This window comes from Anopheles bellator, chromosome 2, assembly GCF_943735745.2.
Source record: "Anopheles bellator chromosome 2, idAnoBellAS_SP24_06.2, whole genome shotgun sequence".
NCBI classification, from domain to species: Eukaryota; Metazoa; Arthropoda; class Insecta; order Diptera; family Culicidae; genus Anopheles; species Anopheles bellator.
Window position 1 is genome coordinate 80,949,335 of NC_071286.1, and position 26,086 is coordinate 80,975,420.

Genomic DNA, 26,086 nt, shown 5'->3' on the forward strand with positions numbered 1-26,086 from the left:
TAAACTGGTATGTCGCCCCCATTGCAGTCCTCAGAAAACACTCGGAAGTCCCAGGAATCTCACTCGGCGTTCGGTGTAATAAAATGCAAAAGCTTCCAGCCCGTCAAGGTCGGATGGGAAATGGAAAACTTTTTCGCACCGCAACCAACGCTTAAATCTGCATTTTAAATCTGAAACCACCGGGCGAAGTGGCCAGGAATTAAACTTTTCGACCACAAGTTACCATCGTGAAACGGCACAGTCCGCAAAAACTTTCCCCTCCAGCGGGACTGAGCCTGGTCCGGAGTAGTTCGAATTGTACGGGTCGTGGCAAAGTTCTTCTACTTCAAGCCATCGGCACACCCCGGCGAGGGTATTTGGAGGAGCATTTTAATTGCTAAATAATGGACGTTTCATCAACGGCCCTCGAAGCACCCCGCAGAAAGCGAGAATGAGAGAGAGAGAGAGGATCCTTCGAGACATGACCGGGGAATGTCCCCGATTCCATGTCGCTGGTTGACCGGGCGAGCCACTGTTTCCGTTCCCTGACGTTGTATTATGATTACATTTATGCAAACATTTAATCGTTTATTCATCCGCGCCACAACCCCACTGGGGCCCCTCCCGAGCGATTCCCGGTCCGTGTTGGTCAATAATTCATCGAACCCCTCCGGCACCGGCGGAATTAACTTCGCCCCGTGCTGTGGCCCCGATCCGTGCGCAATTATCATTAAATCATGTCATCTCCTGCCGGCCCGGCGGCCATCCGGCGGGTGGCGAACGGATTGAGCGCCGTCAGCCATCGAAGGCCATCAACATTCCATCTTGCCCTTCAATCGGTGTGCATAGCTTCGGGCGCAGCCCCAAACAGCATTCCTGCCAACTGGTGGCCACATTTCAGATTTTATGGCCACGCTGTCTCCGGCGCTCGAACGATTCCTGGCGCTGCACGGCTGGCTTCATCTCCATAAAAATGCCGGGCACCGTTCGGACGAAGTCAGTCGTTTATTTTCGCATAAATCATACGAGCACAGGCCAGCCAGAGGATCAAAGGGCCGGTGGGGCCGTCGTCGGAATTCGGTGTCGCGCACCCTTATTTGCTACCGACGAGGATTTCGGGGTGTCCTGTTCCATCGTGGTCACTTGTTGGGCCAGGGCGATTGCTTTCGTCAATAAATATGTCGTTACGTCGGACGAGGTCCTCTTAGGCGCGGTCACAATCCAATTTACACTCCATCGGAAAAAGGACACTCCGGCCGAGGCACGCAACTCCGTTTGGTTGCCGGAATCGAGAGTTAAGTGGAGTTTCATGGTCAGCGTTGCAGGCGTCGATTGCCCGGCCCAGCTTGTTGCTGTCCGCTGCGGACCCCTCGTCGAAAGCTAACGGCTCGTGACGTCCTTACGGGGTGAAACAGAGAGCCCAAACCGCAACCGGAAAACAGTGGCCCACTGTGAATCAACCCTTAAATTGGCTCTTAAAGTAGTATCCTTAAAGCCAAAGGGGCCCCGAATAAAATTGTAGAACCTTTCGGCGGGCTGTCAAATGAAATGTCCTTCGCGGCGTGATTTGTGTCAAGATTCGTAGAGTTGCAACCTTTCGGGGAGGATGGCCTTAACCGACTCAGTGCACGGATGAAGACGGCGATCTTCATCATCATCATCATCGTCGTCGTTATTTATTCATACGTCTTTTACGACTCTGCTTGGTGCTTTGGTTCTCTTTCTCTCTCTCGCACGCACGGTGTCCTTGCGCTTCTTTTCAGTCCTTATTGGTATTATTTTTCGCTTGAGTTCATTCGATTAGCCTTTACTCGCTGTCCCCGCTCGCCACTCGCGTGGCCTCTTTCCCGATCGGTAGCGTCGTCATAATTTTCTGCTCCAACAACCTCATCGCCATCGCGGCCGACCGATGGCTCCATAACCTCGAACGCTTTCCCATCCACCAGCTCGGTAGCTCGTAAATTTATCATCGTAAACATTATTATGTTAGTATGTCAATAGTCAATAAAGTACGGCACAAGATTTGATACACCCCTCCGCACCGCGGGTACATTTGCCCAGTTTTGGCCGATTTTCCACCGACGTCCACGAAAGGACCCTGCAGCGGAAAATGAATAATCGCAAACAAAGCACCGGCGGCGAGAGAAGAAAGTCGGCGACCGACGTTGGTCCCGCGGCTGAAGGCCACGCGGTGGACCCCTGCCGTCCGATAGTGACACCGACACGTGTCCTCGTTGCGCATAACGAGCTTTGTGAAAAGTGCAACCCCGGGAACTGCAAATCGAAGCAAAACGCTTAGCGCATCGGCTTCTATTGGTTCTGGGGCTGGGGCGCAAGGCGCCCCAGCGGCCGGATGGGCACGAAAGTTAGTCACATTTTCCAGCTCCCGTCAACTGGCGGGTGGTTGTGGTTTGGCGCTACAAATTGGCGACATCACGCACACGGAAAGGCCACGGACACCGCGCGGAACGGGAAAATCAGGATTCAGGGCGCAAGGTTCGAGTGACACTGCGCAACCTTCACGCCGCTGCTGCAGTCTGGTGGTTCCGGGTCCGGGAGCGGAAGCGTTCAATAGTTTCCATCACAGTGCCGTGTCCATGTGTCCATGTGTGTGTACGTGTGTATCCAATGCACGCCACAGGTCCTGCGGGGACGATTGACTCGTTTATGCTCACAATGGGCCTGCAGCAAGCGCTTGGAAGTCCACTGTGGCAGAGACTGTGGCCCCACTTCAGGACACAATTGACCAAGATTATCGACCAAAATGTAACAGAACTAAATGAACGAACTTAAAACTACTTTCATTTTATTGGGCACTACATAAAGCATTCCGTAACTACTAATATTTCCGCAAATATTTGATGTTGAATATTAAATTTTTGTTATACTTTAAAGAAATTACTCAAGTTTCATTCATTCATATTGTGTTTTCTGTTCATTCTCTCAGAAAAAAAAACAAATAGAAAGAATAGGTTAAACTTAACATAATGAATTGACCTCATAAAAAAGAAACGACAACACGGATAATATAAATGTAAATATAGAGTTAAAGTAAATAAGTAAAAGTGATAGATAAAAAGTAAAATAGAGAAAAGGAAATAACCTCTTCTCAAAAATGAACCTACTTAATGCCGTTCTGTAACTCCACGCGTCCATAGTGCCAAAATTGAGTCGTAAAGGGCCAGAAGGATCGATGGCATGACCGCGCGCGCGCCGGTCGTTGGCGCCCGGGTAACGGACGGTAAAGAATGAAAGTAATCACATTACATAATTTATAAACCGTAATATGTCTATTTGCATCGCTCGCCGACATGCGCCGACGTTGATGCCCTCCTGACATGCGCTTTTTTGTTTCGACTTTGCGATTTGGGTCGTGTGGGGCCAAACCGGCCAAACCGGAAACCCTGACGGTGCCGTACGTCACAAGTGTGAATTGCACACGCGTCACAGTGTTAGACGGAAAGCCGGAAGTGCAGCGCGACTTGCGTATAGTCCAGGAATGCCACGCACGCGGCGGAAGTCCGGCGAAAAGCGGCCATTTTGCGTTCCGCTCGGGGGTCCTATCCGGTCCGTATTGATTACCGTCGAGCCACAGCCATGAAATAAATCCTTGCCACGAGCGGCAGTCAGCATCAATCCGTACGCCGGGCCGGAAGATTGATGGACGCCAATGACGTGGTCCTGAAAGAGAGAACGAGAGAGAGAGAGAGAGAGAGAGAGCGCGTGAAAATTTATGTTCCCCTCGTCGTACGGTGGTTAATTGAAATCATTGACTACGGGCCACTCGGCTGCGTCGTAAAAATGGGCGACCAATAAATCGTTTCCCGTGGCCTCTCAGGACCACGGCGAGCTGCGGGGCCAATCTGCGGGGCGTTCAGCGGCATGTCGGCATGCAAATGGAAAAGTTCGTAAAAGCAACGAAATTGGAACGGAAAACACAACCACCCGAAACACCCACTTACGGGATGTGTCAACTTAAAGCGTCCGTTGCATTCTTCCAAAACCCTCAAAACTGCACCCCATTCCCGGAAAGGACTCCACAGCCAGCGTTCCGGTGGAGTTGTCGGTTCGGAAAATTGAATTAAATCGTCCAGACCAGCCCAGCGTTGATTGTTTCGGAACAAATAACGATACCAATTGAGGACTTCAAGGTACTGTGGCCCCGGCGACATGCAGTGCAATCTTCCAGCTGCTAGCCTCGGGGAAAGTTTTCGATCACTTCCTCCACCGTCCGATCGGTGGAGCTTCTGGAGACGAAAGCACCCTTACACAGGCTCCCCAGCGGACAATCGTCGCTCGGACAGGCCAGTCGTTCTTCACATTTCATTTCTGCTGCCTTCTGTTGGCAATTCAATTTGCACCAAAACTTTTCCACGCCACCTGCACCGGGCGTCCCCGGGAACCCGGGGAAACTTTTGGAGCCTTACGGTTCGGTGTCCCGTTCCTGCCTACCCGTTCCGGCTCCGCCTTGGGCGTCTGTACCGCAAACTGCATCAAATTATCATTCGTGCCACATCGTTTCGTGCGGAATGTCTTCGCCGAGCAGCCGTCTTCGTTGGGTGCTCTCTTTTTCTTCCCACCTTCTTGACGCGCAAGGACTCGAGCAGCGCACTTCTGGCGGGCTGGCTGGCCGAGTTCGCAGACGAAACAGACCGGACGTACACGGTCCGTTGTTTTTATTAACTGTGGCTTTGTTATTTCCAATTAGCGTTCGTCTTGGCGCTGCTGCTTCGCCCGGTCTTCCGGTCGGCCGGACCATCGCCGGACCTGTTGCCTCGTGCGATCCCGGGTTTCCGGTTCCCGGGGCGAAGTTTTTCGGACGTGAGATAATTTCGCCTGCCCACCGGCACTCCTACACTTCATTACCGCCGGACCACTCAATTGCGCGATCCAGGCGAACTGCCAGCCAGCCAGCACCTGGTTTCACGGGCTAAGGCAGAGAAGACCGCAAGATGATTGGCCCGTCCGATAGCTGCGTCGTGGAAGCCGGCCTCACCGGGTTCCTCGTGGGTTGGGAAATTCTTCACCTCTCTCTCTTTGGCGTTGTCTATGGTGTGGCGCGGAAAATTCAAACAATTCGCCTCCAACTGGTGGAATGTACAACGATTTACACCGAGCTTTCCCATGGCACAGCCAGTGAGTGGCAAATGATCAAACAACAATATTTACCACTTCACACGGTCACTGTTTAATCATTACTTACCGGTGCGCCGGTGGAACGTGTCCGCCGATGGGGGTTGCGCAAATGCTATGTGACAGTTGAGGGCACCCGGTGAGCCGTGGAACATGAATTTAATTAGTAGTGAGCGCACGAGACAACCTACACCCGTCGCTTTGATGCCATTGCTGAACCACTGAAGGTCCTTCTTCCGCTGTCTGTGCCGGTTTGTTACTATGAGCCCGGTTCGGCGAAGAAACATTGCGTCCACGTGTCACTACTAATCAGCATCTGCTAATGCCCCACAATTATTAATCATTTCTGACTCCTGATGGCCTTCGAAGGAGTTTTTGCCACAACCGGTGTGGCAATGTTTCCCGGAAGGGCAAAAGATTGAGTGAGTTACTGGGAAGCTGAAGGCGCAAGAATGGTGCCCACAGTGAGAGAGAAGTTTCCACTAATATGATACATAAAACTCGGGACCACATATAGAATTGGAAAGTAGTTGTAGTGGAAATTCTGTCCAGCGCAGCTAATTCCTTCTAGCGACAAGCCCTTCAGAGACTCAGAAGCTGATTTTTTATCAACATTAAAAATAACTGTCACTTTGTGCTGTTGCCATGACTACTATGAACATAGTTCATAGTGTGCTCAGACTATCAATTGAGACTGTGAGACTGTGAGACGATCATCACCGAATATCAGACAAATATCTTCGATCGTGCAAATGAAACGAGAGTTGAATATTGTAATACCAGCGAGACGAGTAGTTCGCAGAAACTGACAAAATAAACCAATTACCATTAAACGCCTAAAGAACATTCAGTTAAAATGGATCTGCGTACCATCGTGAACGGGAAAGAAGCAGAGCTGATCGCGTAGATCGGATCAATAATAGAAGAAAAGAAAGGAAAGCATTGCAGTAAAATGAGTTGTAAAATCAATCCAGAATTAGCAAGTGTCTGAAACGAGTCCCAAATTGCTCGGGCGTTTTTCATATATACTGATTTAGTCCACTACGTTCCACATGCTGTGTGTGCCCTCATGACTCGATTTCAGGGATATCTCAAGTCAGAAGTCCGGGCCTGGGATCGTCAAAACTGGAGCCGTACCTGTTCCCCGAGTATCGCTGTTTAGGTTGTGAAAAATGAACAAATCAACCGATTGAGCAACGACACCAAGAAAATCGACGCACCGAGTGCCAGCGGTTCAGGGGAGTTTCCCAGAAAAAGGACGCAACGCAAAATGGAACCAACCGTGTACCGTGCTCCTGGTAGTGGCCGGCTGCACTTGTTTGGGCTACCCGTTGTCGGTCTGCCAGAAGTCTCGATTTAATCAGATTTCCGACGATATTTTTTTCTTGCGCGACGCACTACAGCCGGATCGGATGGGACGTGCTGTGGGGGGAGAGTGTGAAGATATCCTTACACCGGTCCCGGTCCTTACCCCGGGGTCTGCGTGTGTGCGATTGTTAATATCGTCTCCGTGACGTGAATTTTCCCTCGCCAGCCTCACCATCATCGGCACATCCGGTGCCCGTGATTAGCTTGCGATGGCACCCTTTTTGCGCAGGACGAAGCACGGACCCCGATCGATACGCTGCGTACTGTTGCGTCGAATCTCCAGCTGTCTGTCATACAGTACCCGCCCGTCCCCGGACGTCAGTGCCACCGCCAGGCGCCACGACTTCCGGCGAAATCTCAGACGCTAGCCCCGGTCGCTTGGGCCTTGGGCTCGGGCTTTATCGGTCGCTCGACATCTCATCCGTCCGCCCGGAGGCCGAGAGTGGTGTGGTGTGGCGAGTCGGGAAAGTGGCCTACGCATCAGCCGGGAACACGCTTCTCGCCCAGCAATCCCAGCCACCGGCCGATAACGAAAGGATTCCGATAAGCAACCCCCAAAACCAGCGCACGGTTCGTGGTGAAGCACTAGACGCGTTTCCTCGAACGCGTGAAATCCGAAGGCGGCGGAAGCGGACACAAAAAAGGACACCATTCACACCACGCACAGTGCTGCGGTGTCGAGCCGAGCCGAGCTGTTGCTTTGAAATCTGACGCCTTGCCACCTTCATTTTCGCACATACGAGGTCCGTGTTTTTCCTTTTTTTCCCTGCTGACTGAAAACCCAAAGTCCTTTCCGGCAGTCCTCGGTGTGGCGGATGGTTTTGTTTTGTGTTTTTTCTGTGCGTCTCCGGTGTTGGGATCTCCCTTTGTTGGTGTTTCCTTTAACAACACGTTCCAACCCGGCCGTGACCGTCGGCGGGGCGGCGTGGAAAAGCGCATTTTCACGGCGCGCTGACAGACAGTGCGGGGTTGCATGACAAGGGTTAATGCGATGTAATCTTTAGGCAAATAATTGCCTTTAAACAATGGCTTCACTGTTCTCTTCCGTTTCGGCTGTTGAGTGACGGCCAGGACCCTATTGTGCCGTGTCTTGAGACGAGGATCTTAAGGTCTCACCGTTGATTAGCTTACTTGTAATCTGATGACTGACAAATTGACTACAGTGGCTCCGCATTTCAATACGTTCTATGCCAGGCCTTCAACTGTGGCGCTGCTGTAGTGTTAAGAGCCAAAAATGTAGAGCCACAGGCAGCTCGGAGTCGGAACCAACCAGCACAACATGGCTCTTTAAGGGTCCAACAATATGGTTTCCCGGGCTGAAGACCGCAGAAGAGCATCGTCCATGAAATGGACAATCACCAAACTTCCGAGGTCAAGGGTCGCTGGGTGTGGGTTCCGGGTTCAAGCCGGAGTCGGTGTCAAACCGGCCGATAAATAGGCCCAGAACGCTCTTTCCAGGGATCTGCTTTACCGACTTTACAAACGTCGGCTGTCCCGAGACCCCTCACGTCAGGCACGCACGACGCGGTTCACGTTTGATCTCCGGCGTGGACCCGTCACGCCCGGAGCCTGCTAACCACGAGTGTGAACTTGAATGATGTATCGGTGCGAAATTAAAACATTCTTCCCGATGATGGCGATGATGATGGCAGTGTCATAAAAGATTAAACGCCACTCCGCCGCGAGTGCGAGGACACGGCGCGACACTGATTAGCAACATAGCTAGGGCTGCGACCTCGGTAAACATTCCGTCGCCGGGAGGGGAAGCAGTTATTTTTGGGTAGCTCCGAGAGTTTGATGGCGATGCGGTCCCACCACCTGAAGCCGGTGGTGGTGATGATGAACCGCAAAACTTTGACTCCGACCCCCCCAAACGAAAGTGGGGCCAAAGTTGATCATTTTATAGTGTCGTTTTGATAGCCGAGCTCTAAGCCCGCCGCCGGAGTCGGTGGCGCAGCCAAGATCGCGAGTGACGCAAGGGAATGTTGCTGATAAACTATTAACACAGCCACTTGCTGCTGCTGCTGATGGTGATGATGATGGTTCTTTGTGATGGTAAGGCAGTAAAACTTTCTAATAGTTGACTTAATTATTTACGAAAGGGCTTGAGGGCTTAATTATTGTGGAATAAATTGAAAAACTTGCGCCACAAAAGCAAAGGAAACTGCACGTTATCCTTGGGGTTTCTCGGGCCAACGAAGCTGTGGCCTCAATCATAAGCAGCAGATTCTATTGTAAACCGAAAACACTTTTAATGTCAGCAAATTGCTCGAACAAGGACATCGCTCGCGGGTGTTGAAACAAATATCATTAGGCGCCCCAGCGAATCCACAATCCATCTCGGCTTCTGCCGCGTGCCCTGTGGATGCTTTTATCGCACTTTACGTGGTGGTGGTCATTAATGTAGTTACGCTTGGGCAAGGCACGTCCCATCGCTCGCCAAAGTTCAGTTCCAATTACCGAACCGTAGCGTCATTTGCGAACAAAAAATGTCGGACCCGACGAGAATCTCCATGAATAAATAAGTGTCCACTCATTGCGACACCAGGCAGCCGAGAGTGTGTCGTCCACGGTGCACAAATCAAACCGGATGTGGCGTGGGAGCCCCGAGGAGGTTAGCGGAGAGCATAAAATTCCTGCCGATCCAACCCTCCACCCGGTCGAATGTCCCGGGCTCGTGTCCTGTCGCCTTGCAAATCTAGCAATTATCATCGTTCCCCGGAGTCGCCGACGCCAGGATGGGAACGCTATCCGCGTAATCCAGAACTTTTGCGCCACCGTTGGCGCTGACAGACGGTCCCTTTGCCTCTGTGGGGGGAACTCTGCTGGGGGGGGGGGGGGGGGGGGAACGACGGGGAAGATGATCTTCCACGCTCTAACGACAGCCAATTAAATCCTTATGATTTCGCATTAAAATTATATTACAACCTAATTAGTAATTTACGAGTTGAATAATGGCGAGCACCGGCAGGGCTCATCCTCGTCGTCGTCGTCGTCGTGCCTGTCATCGTCATCTTTATCTCGTCGACGATCTAGGAGCAGGGTGAGACTGCGGTGGCGGAACCCACGCTCTAGTGGCCTCTTCTCCGAAGTGGCTTTCTCGGGCGACTTTAAAGCCAGCGTCTTCTGCGAGGAGCTGGCTGCCGAAAAGGCTTCTCATGTAACAGAACGTGGCTTCCGTGGAGTGATGGCCTCGGAAATCCGAGTCCGCTACTCCGAGCTCCCACACCCCCCGCGTTCCGTCGGTGTGAAGGCGATAAAAAGCCGTTAACAGAATTAAACACAATAATGAAGAAAAGCCGTCCGCCGGGCCGGGTTTCTAGTGATTGTGTCACGCTTGTTTTGACGCTTTTTGTACGCCACCCGAAGGGCGCACCGGGCACCCATGCCTGCTCTCTCTCTCTCTCTCTCTCTTTCTCTCTCTCTTTCTCTCTCTCGGGCTCGGGGGAGAAAGTTTTTCCGATCCCCACAGGACGTCAGCGTTCGTCGCGAGTGGCACCGGAATCCGAAACGCCCGAGCACGCTGCGTAAGGCCCTCGGTTCGCGAAAACTTTTCACGTTACGCCGATTGTTTCACAACGCAACGCAGAAACACAACAACAACAACAGGGGAACGGTTCAGCCACGGAATTCAGAGCCAGTCACGGCCGCCTTCCTCCCGGTGCGGGCGTCATCGAATACCGCGGGAAACATTATCCTCGGACGGTGGCCGTGGTGGACGGAAAACGGGGAAGATTATAACTTTTCTTTTGCCCGGCCACCGCAGGGGACTCTCGTCGGGGCGACAACTTTTCAATTGGTTTCCGGGGCGTTTTCAATTACAGCCATGTGGTGGCGCTCGGGAAAGTCACCAAAGAGTCGGTCGGTGGACTTTAACCGGGACCGGACACGGGTTCCGGGAACGAAACAGTACCTCCCGCGGCTACGTGGCTGATTGGCTCCTGGCCGTGGACTACCTTTTGCGAAACGGGCCGTTGCGGGCTGTCACCGTTACTGTAACTTGTTGACAGTGTCCGGTTGCCACTGTGTTGGACATTTAGCGGTGTTTCAGAGTTTGTTAATGCTTCGCGAAAACTGTGGCGCCTGGAGGAAGCCGAAACAAGCGGTACCGTTTGTCAGTTTTAATGGGAAACTAATTGGCCAATATTGCCCAACGTGATCAATCTTTGAACAGGCTCAATATTTAAGCGCAGCACTCGAGTCTGGCCACGTCGACGAAGATGATCAGTCTGTGGGACATGAAATGCTGAAATTCCTCAACTCTTTCGCCCCAAACAACGTCACGCAAATGAACCGCGCGATTGAATTATGCTAACGACATCGCGCGAACCCACGAAATGCGGCATGCCAGCGTTTTGGTTGCATTTTCGGAAACGTCCATGAAAAGGGGTTTGGCCTTTTCTCTGCCGCGACGATTAAATTACATCGCGAGGATGTTTTTTGTTGCTGTAAACTGTAGTCCTGTAGTCGGCGTCGTCTGCCTCAATCAGGGGGTCGTTTGTCTCGGGAAACACTTTCGGGCCAATCGTCACCGGAAGTGGAATAACGAGAAAACACTCGACGGCAACTCGATCGAGCCGACCGGGGGGGGAAAAAACAACCCGCCCCGGCCCAGAAGTTTCCATTGCCCCTCCCAAAGGATACGGGCGCCGTCGGAAGGATGGCAATAAGATTATCGTGTAAAACAATTCATCGACGAAAATTGAATTGACGAAAAACCAACCGAAAACCTGTCATTGGGTAAGGCAGCTTTCCCGCGCCGGAACCTGGAAGAAAACGGAACCTGGGCGCATTGCTCGGCAGCCGTCCCAATCCCATTGTGTGCGCGCTGGCGAAGCGGAATTTCAAATGAAGCACGCGAAAAGATTTGCGTAAATAATGATTCGCGCGCCGGCGGCCTTCTCCCCCGGTCCGGTTCGATGAGGGACGGCCGAAAAAAGTGGCGGATACGACAACGCAACGCAAAACCCGCCACACCAATCGCGAACATCCATTAGGATAATCTCCAAATTTGTGCAAATCGAATCACATCCGCTTCAGTCCCGGCACTTCCGTTGCCGGTGGATGGATGAGTGTGTTTCGGTTCCGCTCCCGTCTCAACCGAGTACACCGGGGCGGCGGCGGCGGTGGCGGCTGCGGCAGAGGTCCTTGAGCCTTCACTCGAGCCCGGGCCCGGGGACTGTATAATCTGCGACGAGTGGCATTAATTTCAATTTTCCTAGAATTTCTAATGAACTGATTTGTTCGCCCAGCGCCCGGGCCCGGGGCCGAACGCGGTGATCACGGTGATCGTGCATGGTTTGCTTTGATGTGCCCCGGCGGCTAACGGGATTCGAACCCCTCCTTTGTTCCGGAAGCGAGTCAAATTTCAAATTAAAAATTAAATCGTGCGCAAAAGTAAATTACAATAACTTTGAATGCGGTATGATGCTAGCAACCATGTCAAGGATTCTTTTCCATATCAAGGATTAAATGCGAATCCCAACAGGAGGAAACCGAGCGTACTTTACAAATCAAATCACAAACGTACTTTGAATGAATCATGTTGTTAGCACATTTCTGATTTTACCCACTAAATATAGACACCCAAAGACTTCCGTTTACAGATATCTGTACTCCAGCATTAGGATCCAACGGTCTTGTCTATGTTTAATGTTTAAATTAATGTGAACAGATTATTATACTGATCTTTTCCATATTTGTGATCTTGACTATTGTTGGTGCTCTTTTTCAACTATATTACGAGAGGATTCCCGAGAGTCAGTGGCCTTCTTTTTGAATCGTGGCCCACTTCACCTATAGATTGATATCGTCCAATTCCATTTTTACCTTCTCCATCGTTTTATGCTCTCCGTTCGGTTTTAGGCACATCCTAAATCCTTTCATCCTCATGTGATAGGTCTGCATTTTATGAGGAGTCTCCGTGATGTGACGATTCTTCATTATGCCAATTCATGGGAGCATGAGTTCGACTAACTCATATTCACGTTTCTCTATTGTTATGACCCACATCGTCTCCTTGTCCCCTGTCTCTTCTTCGATTATCGCCCCGAATAAGTTTCGGGGTTTGGCATCGGTTTATTTGTATCATCTTCTCTGCGTCGTTTCGTACTCGTTGACGTGCACTTTTCGTTTTACTGCAAGGGTTAACCTTTTCCTCTTAACATTCCTCTTGATGAGAACGATTTATCTATGGATCTTTCGAGTTCCAGTTATTGCTGGATAGAATTAGTTGTTTGAGCAGTATTTGGTCTCTTGTTTCTTATGTTGGAGCATCCTCTAATCTAGACCCGCTAAGCAACATCGCCAGCACCTGTAATCATGCTTCGTCAGCCCTGAACTTCAACATGTCTATTAGCCAGCGCAAAAATGCGACTTATCCCGCTGACTTTACGAAGATTAACAATGTAAATAAATCACAATTTAAAACCAAGAAGTTGTTAAACACGTCCACCGAGCCAGCACGTTGTTGCTGTTCCCTGACCCAATGTAAGCTGTCATCACAATTATCGTTTACGTGCGTTGAACACCGTTTGAAACTTTGCCCCATTTGCTATGCAATTCAAACACCCGCTTGATTGTCAATTTCCGCCGACCGACCGGCCGACCACAAATTAGTCCTGCAAGCTGCGCCACCGACGGAAGCCGACGCGGAAGTCGGTGCCACGGTGGCTGTGATGGTCGAATGAATTATTTCACCGGCCGGGCGGAAGGCGGACCTACATGCCGATGAATTATTTCACGGACCGTGGGCAACCCAACAAACGCACCGCAACGTAATCGGCGACCGCCGACCCACCGGCCTCGCTAATTCCACTTTAATTGAATTATTAATGTTTTCCTCGGTCGCATCGAGGCCACCGCCACCGACGACGACGACGACGTGGTGGCTTTCAACGCCCCGTTCCGACAAGTCGAAGGAATTTACTCAAACATTACCTTAACACCAATGTTAGGGGCCGAGACAATTTGTGTCGCTTCTTTGTGCCGAAAATAGACCCCCGGAATGGGGACGCACCGGGAGCCGGAGTTCCGGAGCATCGGGCAGCTCCCTCTGCGAAGTGCTCTTCGGTCCGGCACTCGGGTTGTCTTACGTGTGCTTCACAAGCTACTTGTAATGTGAGCTGACTGGCATAAATTATGCACCGGCGCACCGCAGTAGCAATGTTGTTCGTTGGCCAGCATCTCGCCGGTGAGTAGGTCAGCGCGCATAAGGGGCAGTGCCGGACGGATACCGTGCCCGATCTGCTCCGTCCGCTGGTCGAGCGAGTGATTCGAAATTAATCAAAATCACTGCACGAGCGTCGTCGAGGACGTTTCCGGGGTCGTGCCCGGGCGCCGAACTGGGCAAGATATATGTTGTAGCCACACCACCATGGACGGGGTCTCAGGATGTCGTAAAATAAATTATTTCTAGTTTATGTCGCCCGGCCGTGGATTGACTTGGGCTTCGTCGAGTTCACTTAACGCGCCGCCAAATTGATGATCCAGCATCTTAAGTTTATTAATTCGCCCTAAGCAATCACACAGCGCCACCTATTCATGCAGCAAATGCGCATTACTGAAAGTGAGCGGGAAAGGCAACAACGGAACCGAGGCGTAGGGCTTCCTTTCGACTTCACGCCCTTTTCTACACACGGTCTGTTGTCTGTTGAAATTTGTCAAAGCCTTCCCAACAGTCGGCGGAAAAACGAGGCAAAAGGACATTCACTCAACCACATTACCGCAAAGTGAATGGCATCGGGTCGGGTGTGAGGGCGCTCGAGATAACAGAAGATGGCCTTTCAAATTGTGCAGAACATATTTGCAAACCGAAGAGAATAACATCGCTCCGCCACGTGCGGTGCCGCGCGTCTGCGCCACGTGATGTTGACAGGATTACGGACGGAGGGACACGGGCACGGGGCCGGGCAACAATGATAAGGACCGAACAAAACGGCTACGGCGCGCGCAATGCCTGTTTCTTGTGCCGGAGGCGCGTAACAATTGAGCATAATGTTGCTCTTGCCGGGTCCGTGAATGATGAGCCGGATGGGTCGTCGTCGTTCGCGAACGAACGACGGAAGACGAACCTTTTGTACGCGGTGACAGTGCGCGGACAACCGCCAGGCCACATCATGACCCCTTTGCTGGGGTCATTAAAAGCCGGGGGCGGCAGTCGGAGTCATTCAGGGCACGCCACTGTCTCCGATGCTCCTCGACGATCCTTTCGATTACATTTCTTCCAACGGGGGCTCGGTCCTTTCTGGCGCACGTCAGGACATTAGCACATCACTGGCACAAAGTGAGTGCGACCGCTCGGTGCGGAGCGGAATGAAAAGAGCATAATGTTGCCATTCTGCAGAGCTCGGTGAATGCCCGGATCGTCACCCTGCCCGTGGCCTTTGCCCGGGCTTCAGTAAATGAATTTGCATTCCACGTTCGGCCTGTGATGGCTCTGTGCACCATTACGCTGCAGACTGCGCGATTTCCCGTTTTTTCCCCTTTCAACCGCTGATGGATTGAGACAAAAGAACGGAGAGAAGAAAAGAAAAATCCCCCACGACAGCAGCACGTCTTTCATAAGGTCGCTGCAATGTTGCTGTAAACCTCACCGATCGGATGGTGTCTTAACATGCGGAACAATGACCGAACAAACTGGCCTGGGGTAGCGAGAAAAAATGCTGATGCTGATGGAGGGCCATTATGATGTCTTGTGACGCGTCCCTCCCGAAAGGACGCTTTCCTGTCCGTCCGGATTCTGCTTTCAGTCAGTCACAATGCAACAGTGCCTTTGGTGGATTCCATCCCATTGACTTTCGAAATCTAACTTCTACTGCCTAAGCCTCTTTTCAATTATGTTTGACCTATGCATCTATTGTTCACCGCCGGAAGGTTAAAATGCATTTTAAAAGGTGCTTTAAAAAGGCAGAGTATGGATTTAATAAAAATACGTTTTGTAATAAACTCTTGTTCTCTTATTTTTCTGTTCAAGTATTTTTCCTTTATCTCTTAAATGTGTACTAAAACCATTATTATTTTGATCGACTGATCAAACGTTTCCCTTGGACGATCACCAACAGGGATACATAGAGAGAGAAAAAAAAATATTCGCACGTCAATAAACTTCAAACTTATCTGTTCTGTAGAAAAACTACATCTTCAAAGTCAAGCCTCAGGGCGGCCGTTTGTTGCCGTGCGCTACCGTCAAGAAGACCAACTTCCTGCAGAAAAACCCGCCGGAATCAAGCCGGAAATCCGTTTATTGTCTCGTCACAAGGACGGCACCGATGACCGGCGCCGTTCGTTACGATTTGCGCCAGGTACGGTGACGGTTAATGAAATTACCCGAGCACAGCCGAAAGAAACCCCCGTTTTTCCGTCGGACATCCGGTTTCTTGCACGGTCCCAAACGTTTGCTAATCACGATGCTGCTGCTGCACATCCGATGATCGCTTCGATCCACTGCGCTTGGCCTGGTGCCTGGAATGATAATTTGCCGTTCGGTGTGGCGAAGACCGAACGCTTTCCTTACTTTCGACCGTTCCGAGACACGCTCGCGGCCCGCACGTGACGGACATATTAATGCGCAGGCTGGCGAAAATATGCTCTGCAAAAGTGTCAATCTGTCCAGCACCCGAATGGTCCCCCAAATCAATCGCACTGTTGTTCGGCGACCCCTTTTTTCTGCCGTTGCATGATGAAGCCCCCGGAAAGGATCAAAAATTCAGTGCGCTAACCATAGCGTGGCCCGGGGCAGGACACTAACCCAGCTTCCGGGCTGCCCGTGGCGAATCATTGATTACCAGCGTTTCGAAAGGATTTAATTTTTATGAATTTTCTTTCTTTTTACACCGGGGTCTCCTCTTTTTTCTATCGCTCCCTCTCGTTCTCTCGCTTGGTTTCGTCTGCCGCTGACGGGAGGGGATTGGCCCGGGACGGCTTTCATCGCCAGTGATTATATGATGGGCCTGGGCTTTCCGGTACGGCGTTTGAAATATTTAATTAAGGCTCCGGATCAAAGGAAGGTTACTACGGCGGTTTCCCGGATGTGTTTCTCGTCTGCCGCGGATAGGTTTCCTCGGTGGAAAGTGTTACCGAACGTTGGGCGGCCCCCGGTACTCGATGATAAAAAGTGCACCCAAAGGCCCGCCGGGTGCCAATCGAAAACTCATTTCGATTAGAGACCGACCACCGTGTAGAGTTATTACGTAAAGAAGAGCGGTTCACAGATTGGTCTACCGAATGGTCCGTGGCCAATTTATCAACTCGTTCGGTGGTCGATGCAGTCTCAGAGTCCTAATTACCATTGCGCGCCCCAGGAGGTCTAATGATCGGCTTTCGGTACTAATACTTCACGCCTCTTTCCGTCTTTTTCACAGTGATAGCGGCGCTACGGGACGTGCAAGTTTCGGTGCCAGCCGCGGTACGCCGAGGGGACACGGCCACGCTCCTGTGCTACTACGACATGGACGGCGAAAGTCTGTACTCGGTGAAGTGGTACAAGGGACGACGCGAGTTTTACCGCTACACGCCGAAGGAGAGTCCGCCGATGAAGATATTCCCGGCTCAGGGCGTCCAGGTGAAGGTAAGTCTGGGGCCCGTCCAGAGCCAGAGTAGTTGAGACGAATTCAGTCAGAAGCACAACCCGATCTCGAACCCTGTTAGAAAAACGATCCGTTCGAAGCTTAATAACCTCCAATGGACCGAGTTTGTTTTTTTGTTCCCCACTGCGCTACCAAAAATTCCCATCACTCTGTTTAATCAATTTCCATATTTTTTTTTTTTGGCATAAGAATCGACCCACAAAGCCAACCGCTTCGATTATGAAAGCCAATATTCTTGGCACGGCCCGGTCGAAAATGAGGAACGTCTAGCGAATTTTCCACTCCATTCTCTGTCGGAGGGACGCTCGGCCGGCACAACGAAGAACAGATTTATCGTCCCTCCGGAGCCCCCTCGATAATTCATCCAATATTCGCATCGGGAGCATAAGATATGCCGCCGACCGGCGAGAGCATAGCTAAGCACTACCGCTGCGAGGGTTTGGACTTTTCGGCACTGTAGCCTTAGACACTTACATGCATGGCAAAACTCAAGATAATAACCCAAATTTTTGGTTGGGTAATGCTGGGCAGAAAAAGAGAAAGAAAGAAAGAGAGAGATGGAGGGAGAGAGAGAGAGATAGAGGAAGGGAAAGAAAAGTTGGGACAACCGGGGGAAAAAAAATGTAACATTAGAACAAAAGTTAAACCGGAACACGCCAGGCAACATACGATGTTGAAAGTTCGGGCTCGGGTAGCAGACCACAATGAATTTATGTTGTTAGAAAATGTGTTCCCCCGGCTACCGTGCCCCTTCGGGCGGTCCGTGGCTCTGTCGGATGCTGTCGGAGTATGCGTCCAATACACATAACCTGTTTTCTGCAAGTCTGGCAACAAGCCACTCGATTCGCAACGGAACGACGGTTGCTTCCTGTTTGGGGTTTTTGCTCTCGCATGCGACGGGGCTTTTAGGAAAACAGTGGACTGGAACCGAGAGACAGAGGCAGAGAGTGAGAGAGCGAGGAACGAGAAACCCAATTTCAGGGGGAACCATTTTTCTTTGCCACCCGCTCGAGTCACCCACGCGGCGGCTGTCGGGCGCTTTCTGACGCCGGAACAAATTATGAATCTGACAAAATGTGGCTTCTGCCAGGCCGGGTTGGCGCCGGCACTGCCCGTGGCCACGGGGTCCTGTGGCCAGCGGTGGTTCGGAATAGTTGTTCGAAAGTGTGGTGCTCCTCGCAGAACGCAAGCGGGGACCCTCGTAACCCTTGTGGCTTTGTGTGTATATGGATGGCTTTTGGGGCAAATAGCCACTTTTTTCTTTCTCCAAACCGTGGTTCCATCTCCGAGGAACTCGAGCCAGCCGGGGAGACTCGGCGCGAGAGGCGCTTTTAACAACGTAGTTATCTCTCATATTAGTCGTCCCCCTGGCCGGAAGCGGCCCCACAGCGATGGATGTATTAATCAAGCTGAACTTTGCTTTCTTGTGGGATGTATAATTCAGTTCTTTTGATCTAGAGCTGGTGTTGCCGTGTTGCCGGAAAGAGAACGAACCGGTTCGGAGTAAAGTGGATGTGTTGTGGTGGTTGCGCAAAAGGCCAGCAAAATCCCGACGCTTTCCATGGCACGATTTGCAGAAAATTGCAACTCAGAAGTCATACTTCACGAACTGTGTGTTTTTGTCGCCCGATTCTTTAGGATCGTTCGTGGAAAATGTCTTCGTGGAATGCACAAACTTAGAATGGTTAAAATTATTTTCTTTTGTGTTTGTATCATTGTTTAATTCAATTCCGAATACTCTATTAATCATATTTTATTTATTTATTTAATTAATAGATTAAAAGTGGTGTTTATGGACTAGTTGACAACTAGCCACAACTGAAGAAATTAGAACAAAACCAGGAAGAAGGCATAAGAACTGATTGGAGTAAGAAATAATCAATGACTGAAACAGTGACTTTGACAATATCGGGTTGGGTTACATCCAAATTCGCCATTGAAAGTCTTGTCTTGGGCAAAAAGTATTGGCGAGTCAAAACGGGATGTGAAGATTTTAAATTCAATTTCTTTAATTACACCTAGCTTCAGTACCTTTCAATGACTAACAAAAACCCATCCGTTTTCCACTTGCAGCGTTCTGCATCGAACGAAAGCCAACTGACGCTGCTCGGGCTTTCGATGGCTTCGTCCGGGAAGTACAGCTGCGAGGTGTCCGCCGATGCGCCCTCGTTCCACACGCTGATCAAAACCGGCGACCTGGAAGTCTGCGGTGAGTATCGGTCTGCCGTTGCCAGTTGTGTCAAATGTCCGAAAAGACACGAAAATAAACGTCCGAAACGTCCATCTAACAACCAAACCAAACCCGCAAAGTTGTCAACAGCAACTGTGCTGCTCTTTAGAGTTGAACACGGCCACTAAGGTGTCCTTCTGGTTTAAAACCCGATAACAGCTGATAATTGATCGATTGCATCATGCTTCATGTTCTTATTGTTTCATGTTCTCTGTTGAAAGCTCTGTTTATTATAACATTCGTTCAATCAACCCCCTTCATAAATTCCAAAGTAACCTTAACTTACGCGAATGCAAAAGGCTTGTTAAAATATGTGTATTTACGAACAATGCGACCGACCCGTTTTGAGGAAATGACAAACTCAACCCATCCGCCCGACAGTGGCTGCGACCAGGTCAGTGACCGCAGCATCCTGCATCCAACCTAGACCCATCACATGCTGTGGTTGGTGGGCACCAACCGGTCCACCGGTCGGTTAATTAATGGGTAATGTTTCCTCTGACAGCCAGTGCGTAACCGCAGATGTAAATTCGGTGTCAGCTGCGCCGTGGAAAAGCCCAGAATCGATTTGGGCTCGAAAGGGGTGCCATTTTTTTAAGGACTGAAGACTGCACAGAACAGACAAAAAATGCATGGAAGAGCTCCATTAAAGCGATTTGTTTTTCCCATTTTCCCTTACAGAGGTACCGAAGCATGTGCCCTCGGTTCACGGGATGCGTTCGCGGTATCGCGCCGGTGACATCATCCGTGGCAACTGCACATCCCACAACTCGCGGCCCGCCGCCAATCTCACCTGGTACATCAACGAAGCGCAGGTACGTGAAGGACGCCACGGACGGGAACTAATTAATTTATCATGGCGTAAAATCGTTAACAAAATGATGAAAACGGCCTCACAATTAGCGCACTTTCGCGTCCCGCCCTAACGTCGAGCACTTTGATCCAATAATTAAACAGCGTCCAACGAACACAACGCAATACCTATTTTGGGTCTTAACTTTCATCGCAGCAATCGTCTATGAGAAAGGCGAGTGTTGTGCGAACGTGCTCCACCATTTTGATTTCGCTACTACCGAAGCCCAATTAAATGTATTCAGAGACCGTCTTTAAGAGAGGCTTACAAATTTCAGGCGTACAGCAATTAATCAAATGTTTATTGTGATACTCTCGAGACGTCTTACATCAACCACGAAAGAGGTTGATTTTCAATAATTAACTTAATTTGCAGTAATTTGCAGTAAGTTTTCCAAGAAAGATGAATCGACCTCAAACCCTCTCACCGTAGCAATCCTTTCCTTCAACCTCAACCGGCAGGGTGGTGACGTAAGAGACCGCTGTGCAGTGACTGTCTGTGTGCTCTTTGCCACAAAAGTCCCCAAAGTACTTCCCCGGGAAGGTGTTGCACATCCGGTGTCGAGATTGCGCAACGAATCTGGTGCCATCAACCGACTGAGGGCAAACCAACAAACTATCGTCCGGGCGCCCCCTCGGTGCGCCTTCACTCCCGGCGCTGCACGGGAAGTTGGTAGATGATTGATTGGCCCCTTGAGGACAGTTTGTTACATGATAAGGGTTTCTTTGGCCGTGCCCGCAAGGTTCACAGGTTGCTGGTCCGGGGCCGAACTCCGAATGGAGAAACCGGAACCTGGCATTAAAGCATGCCCCGGGTGGAACTCTGGAGCCACGCAGAAGGGTTTGCTGCAGTGTTGCAAATATTTTGAAATCATTTGGAGACACCCGAGCAAGACACTCGACTTCGATCGATTCATCATTTAAACACGGCCGAAGTTATTTGCCTTCAAGTAAACGAAAAAATGAGGATATCTAGCACCATAAAGGGAAACATTGTTTTTTAACAACCTCATGAAACTATTTTGTTTAAAAATTTCACTTTGCGTCTGAAACCCGAGTTAGCAGCTTGTTGCACACCGATAAGCAAAAGAATTGGACAAGTTTTACGAACCACCAGGGTCAGGGTTCGTCTGAGTGAATCTCACAAATCCGTCACAGACACTCGCTGTCTTGGTCTGGGAGCCACGAGCCCAGTCCAAATGGCCACTAAAGCTTCGGCGCCCGGATCGCCCAAGGCTCCCTCTTCAACACGGCCCAGTGAGGCGTAATTTTAAGTTGTTTCGATTCGCATCACATTATGCGCTTATCCTTTGGCTCTAATTAACTTCCGAACTCTTCCGGCCTCAGACCGGTGCGCGAGGCGTGAAGCAAATCAACAAACGCGACGGACACGAGGTTGGACCGGAACCGACCGGTCCGTTCCGTTGCTAGCTATCGTGAGGCGGGTTGTCCGAATTACGGACTTCAGATTTCCGATTTTTGACGGCAGCTTTCATATTCCGCAAAAAAGTTTGTTATCACAGCCGGCAGCCGGCAGCCGGCAGTCGGTGGTGCTCTCGGGGGGTGGGTCTGTCTGCCCCTCCAGTTTACTCAATTTCCATTTCAAGGACTCGTTATCTGCCTTCAGGCCCCGTGGAGCGCCATCGACATTGAAAATATCCAGCCAATCGAACCAAATCTTATTTCACCCTTCACTGGCTTCGTGCAGATTTTCCATGCAACTGCCCTGCCCGAGGCGTCGCTCCACTCACACATATACACACTTCTTCTCGGAAATTCGGCTTTAGTTTTGGCTCCTATTATCCACCTTCCACCATTTCTGTTCGTTTCATGCGATTTCATCAGCCCCACGAGCAGGCCACCGTCGAACTTCGCGCGGGTTCCCGATTTGTTCCCGATTTTTTCCTTCATTATCTATTCTCCGGAACCGGCGAGGCGTGAGTGAAAATTATAAACTTCAAAGCAGGGGGCGGACCGCAATCGATGAAGGACCCCCAGAGGCAGCGGCTCCGGCCAGAAAATCGGGTTTGCCAGCATCGGTTTCTTCATATTGTTTTCCGATCGCCACTCCACACGACGTAGCCACTCTTGCTGTTGTTTCCGACGGCAAACTTTTCCCTCGGCCCCGCGGTATCCCGGTGTCCCGGCATCAAGGATCAAAAGTTCAGAGTGACTGATTCCGGACCGACCCCGAAACCGGCCCGGTAAGCTGGTGGAAACAATTCCAACCCGAATGCAGATGATGGGCAGAGCGTTGGTGAAAAACGTGAAAATGACATAAATCATTGGAAAACAGGAGATATCAAAGTGCCGGGCAGGGGCATAACAAAGAAAGTGGTGAAAGTTGAACACCAGGCCCAAGGCAGCACTCGGCACCGGCCCCGGGAGTGTCCTTATGCTGGCATTCCATAAATCTGGCCAACATTCGAGCTACCAAAGTATCGGGATGCGCCCCAAGATCCATCCCGATTCAAACTTTCCCTTTTCACCCCAACGGGACCACAGCCGACCGGACTGTCCAGAGCCTTCGGTGACCGGAAATGACCGCACCGTGGTTGGGGTCACCGTCGTAATCTGTGTGGCATTTTACGGGGAATGCGCAAGGGTTAGTCCTTTGATTTTCGGCCCCATCTAATCGTAAGTTTTATTAGTTTTTCTCCCGGGAAGGGCCGGAAATATCTGCTTCATAATTTCGATGGGCCGGCCCGGGTCGCTTCCTGGACGATCGTCGCAAAACAAAAGGGACCCGACCCGGCGGCATCTGGGCCGCGGCCACACAGGTGCACGAGGGACGATTTTTTAACCTTTTATCAGTTAACACGAGTCACTGCAGCCGTCCGTCGGCCGCGTTGGCGACGGTCCTGCCACTCGGATGCCATCCGACGGAAATCCCGCCGGGAGCCACCGGTTTGCCGCAAAGAAACAATGGCAAAGTTAAATTGTTTTCCAACCAGTCGACCCTGCCACCGTGGACCCAGTTCCGTCGTCGGTGTGGGTGTCCTTCGGGGGGACCCGCTTTCTTGAGACGTTTTTCACCACCCACCAGCCATCGGTGCCGCGGTGCGTTGTGCGTGGTCGTCCACCGATTAGGCGGACGTATTGTAAGAACACACCGACCTGGGTTGATTGGTTTTTTTTTCTTCTCCAAAAGATTCCCGAAACTTTGCTTGTTTGAAGAATGTCACCTGACCCGGGGATTTTTAGGCGTGCGAAAGGCAATCTCCGGTCGGTTAAACTTTCGGTGCAAAAGTGTTCGACCAACGGCCGAAATAGGAAACTCCGCATCCCGAAAGTCGAGCTTCGATGCCGACCCACACGCGCGCCCGTGGTGCCGTGGTTTTCCCCAACCACGCACCGGGGGTGCTCGATCAAAGGACTTTGACACACCCAGGAACCCGGGAACCCGAAAACGAATAAATTGGTCAAAAACTTTACCCGACCGGCCGAACCGTTTGCGCCTGTTGCGGTGCGGACATCCGGTGAACAATTTGTTAATAGGATCAAACATGTTATGATTAGACTCTCTGGGGTCCTCTCCTGGACAGCGTCCACTTCCGCCCCACGGTGGCGAAGAGTTTCTTCCACAGTTTCCGATGTCCAGCCCAGGACTCTGCAGTGAAGGATGGATGCCGATGATGATAGTGACGTGTGAAACTTTTTCACTCGATATCCGATACCGAGTCGCTGGGAAAAAGTTTCGCACCGGAAACGGGAAGCCTTTCTCGATCGTTTCAGTGTTTGTTGGTGGAAATTGTCATACAAATGGATAAATCGCTTCGGGAAACTCTCACGGACTCGGTTCGTAGATGATTTAATGAGATTACGGTACCCAGGATTTTAATTGGGAAAACAACGATTAATTACTTGATTTGATAAATAGAACCTAGAACGGTGCCCTGCCATTACGGCACCCGTGAGCTAACCGTAAGCTGCTGCCTGGCGAAGCAATCAAAAACTGCAATCTACACCTTTGCACAATGGCAAAGCACTTCCATTTGTTGCAGCACAATCGGACTGCCCGAGAACGGAAGCTTTTCTTCTAATCCCTCGCTCTTCTATTACGATAAATTAGTATTAAAGATTAAGCCACATTTTATTGCTCCCGTACGCTTCGTGCCGGCCAAGAACGCGCACCAATTTGTGGGAATTAAACAAAAAAGCCTAACACAGACACACGTACACGATGCAACAACCGCATGTTTCCTGGGCCGCCGGAAATGGCGAAACGCATCCGCTGGCCGGTCGGCGCGCTGCACCGGATATCCGGCGTCGCCCCGAAACGATCTATTTTAATTTGTTACTTCTAACAAGATTATGCCACCCTCCCCGAGCACACATACAACGGGCTGGTACCGTGGGCACGAACAATTAGACAAACTGCGGCCATGCCATGTCGTAATCAACTCCAAAGGCGGGTTTGGTGGGGCGAAAGACGGAACGAATGAAAAACACCGACACCGAAGCCGCTTTTGCGTCTCGCGAACCGTGGGTGGTTTGGAAAAACTTTTACACCTCGCCCGGATCGGTGGCTTTCCGAGGTTCCTGGGCACCACCATGAAGCCCTGGCACCGCACGCCCGGCCGCATCGTCAAGTGCAACAAATCATGTTCAGCTAATCCTTAATTTTCCTAATGCGCCTTGTAACAGACCACATTAGTATGGCTGTGTGCGGGTCGGTTGGTCGGTAAGCCGAAGCCTTGACTTAATCCGCCGGAAAGCCGGCGCCGAGAACGGGAGGTCGGAAAAGTACAATCGTACCGAACCGGAGCCTGTTTTTCCGGTCCGATAAGAAATTGGATACGCCGTGGCGGTCCGGCCCGGGGCCGAGCCGATGGGAATGTTTCTGCGTACTTTCGGCGCGAAAAGCGTTATCTACTCGTTTGTTGGTGGTTGATAACGTTGAGCATTTCGAAGCAGTGTTTGATGAATTTATTACCGAACCGTTCACGCCACTACTTCAGTCAGCCTTCATTTGGCCCACAACCCACTGACTTCATGTGTCCACTTACAGGCCAACCCGTCGTACATTCGAACGCACAAACCGTTCCGGGAGCGCAAGAACGACTTCGAGACGTCACTCGTCGGGATCCACTTTGTGGCCAGCAGTCACCACTTCATGAACGGGAAGCTGAAGGTACCCCAAACCGATAACTTTTGAGCGTAACGACAATCATAAGTAAATAACATCGTCCCGGCACGTTGATACGTTATTCCAGATCCGCTGTACGGCGCGCATCCACGACATCTATCTACAGTCGACGGAGCGATCGATCGACGAGGATCGGCCACGTGTCATGTCGGCGGCATCGTCGGCCAACGGGGGAAACAGCGCCGTGGTTGGCAATGGAAACGGCATCCCGTACGACAGCTTCCCGTACAGCGAGAATGAGCTCGACCGGAAGGACTACATGACCCACTTGCAGGGTAAGATACGCCCTGGTTGCAATGCTACTTAATTTTACAAATTTAGCTAGAAAAGAATGTTCCGCAAAAAATGGATTCTTCAGATGGAAAAGTTAATTAAAAATTAAGTTTAATTTGTCTTTATACGCAACATTAATGTTAAATTTGACGTCTTCTATATCCTGTATTAAACGTATGAGTACTTGGTCGTGGGTCTGGTGCCCTTTAAGCAATATTTTCTTCAGATCTACCAAACGTAGTAGGCATAGCGATGGAAGCGAAGAAGATATGAAGGAAACGAAAGTTCCGTTGCCATCTTGTTCTTCTTGCTTTCCATTAAAACAAAGTAGCCTTTGGTGGCGCAACGAAAATACATTAAGGAAAGTTCGCTCGGCAAACGATAATTAACAAACTCCCACTCGAAGATAATCGATCAGTAGACGAACCATTAGGTGGGTTGGCAACGAAAGGAGAAGGCAGTCGCCTTTTGCCCCGCTCAAACAACCTGAAGCCCCCGCCTCTCAAGCCCTCGCGC

The 26,086-nt window shown here is 50.8% G+C and overlaps 1 protein-coding gene across 1 annotated transcript in view; it reads left to right on the forward strand.

Moving 5' to 3' along the window:
- LOC131208168 (uncharacterized) overlaps positions 1–26,086 on the forward strand; it is a 62,105-nt gene that overhangs the window by 34,996 nt on the left and 1,023 nt on the right. Inside the window, exons 2-6 of the mRNA XM_058200817.1 lie at positions 16,842–17,047; positions 19,140–19,275; positions 19,978–20,111; positions 25,160–25,282; positions 25,365–25,572. Coding sequence (XP_058056800.1) covers positions 16,842–17,047; positions 19,140–19,275; positions 19,978–20,111; positions 25,160–25,282; positions 25,365–25,572 — 807 coding nt within the window. The remainder of the gene's footprint in view (positions 1–16,841; positions 17,048–19,139; positions 19,276–19,977; positions 20,112–25,159; positions 25,283–25,364; positions 25,573–26,086) is intronic.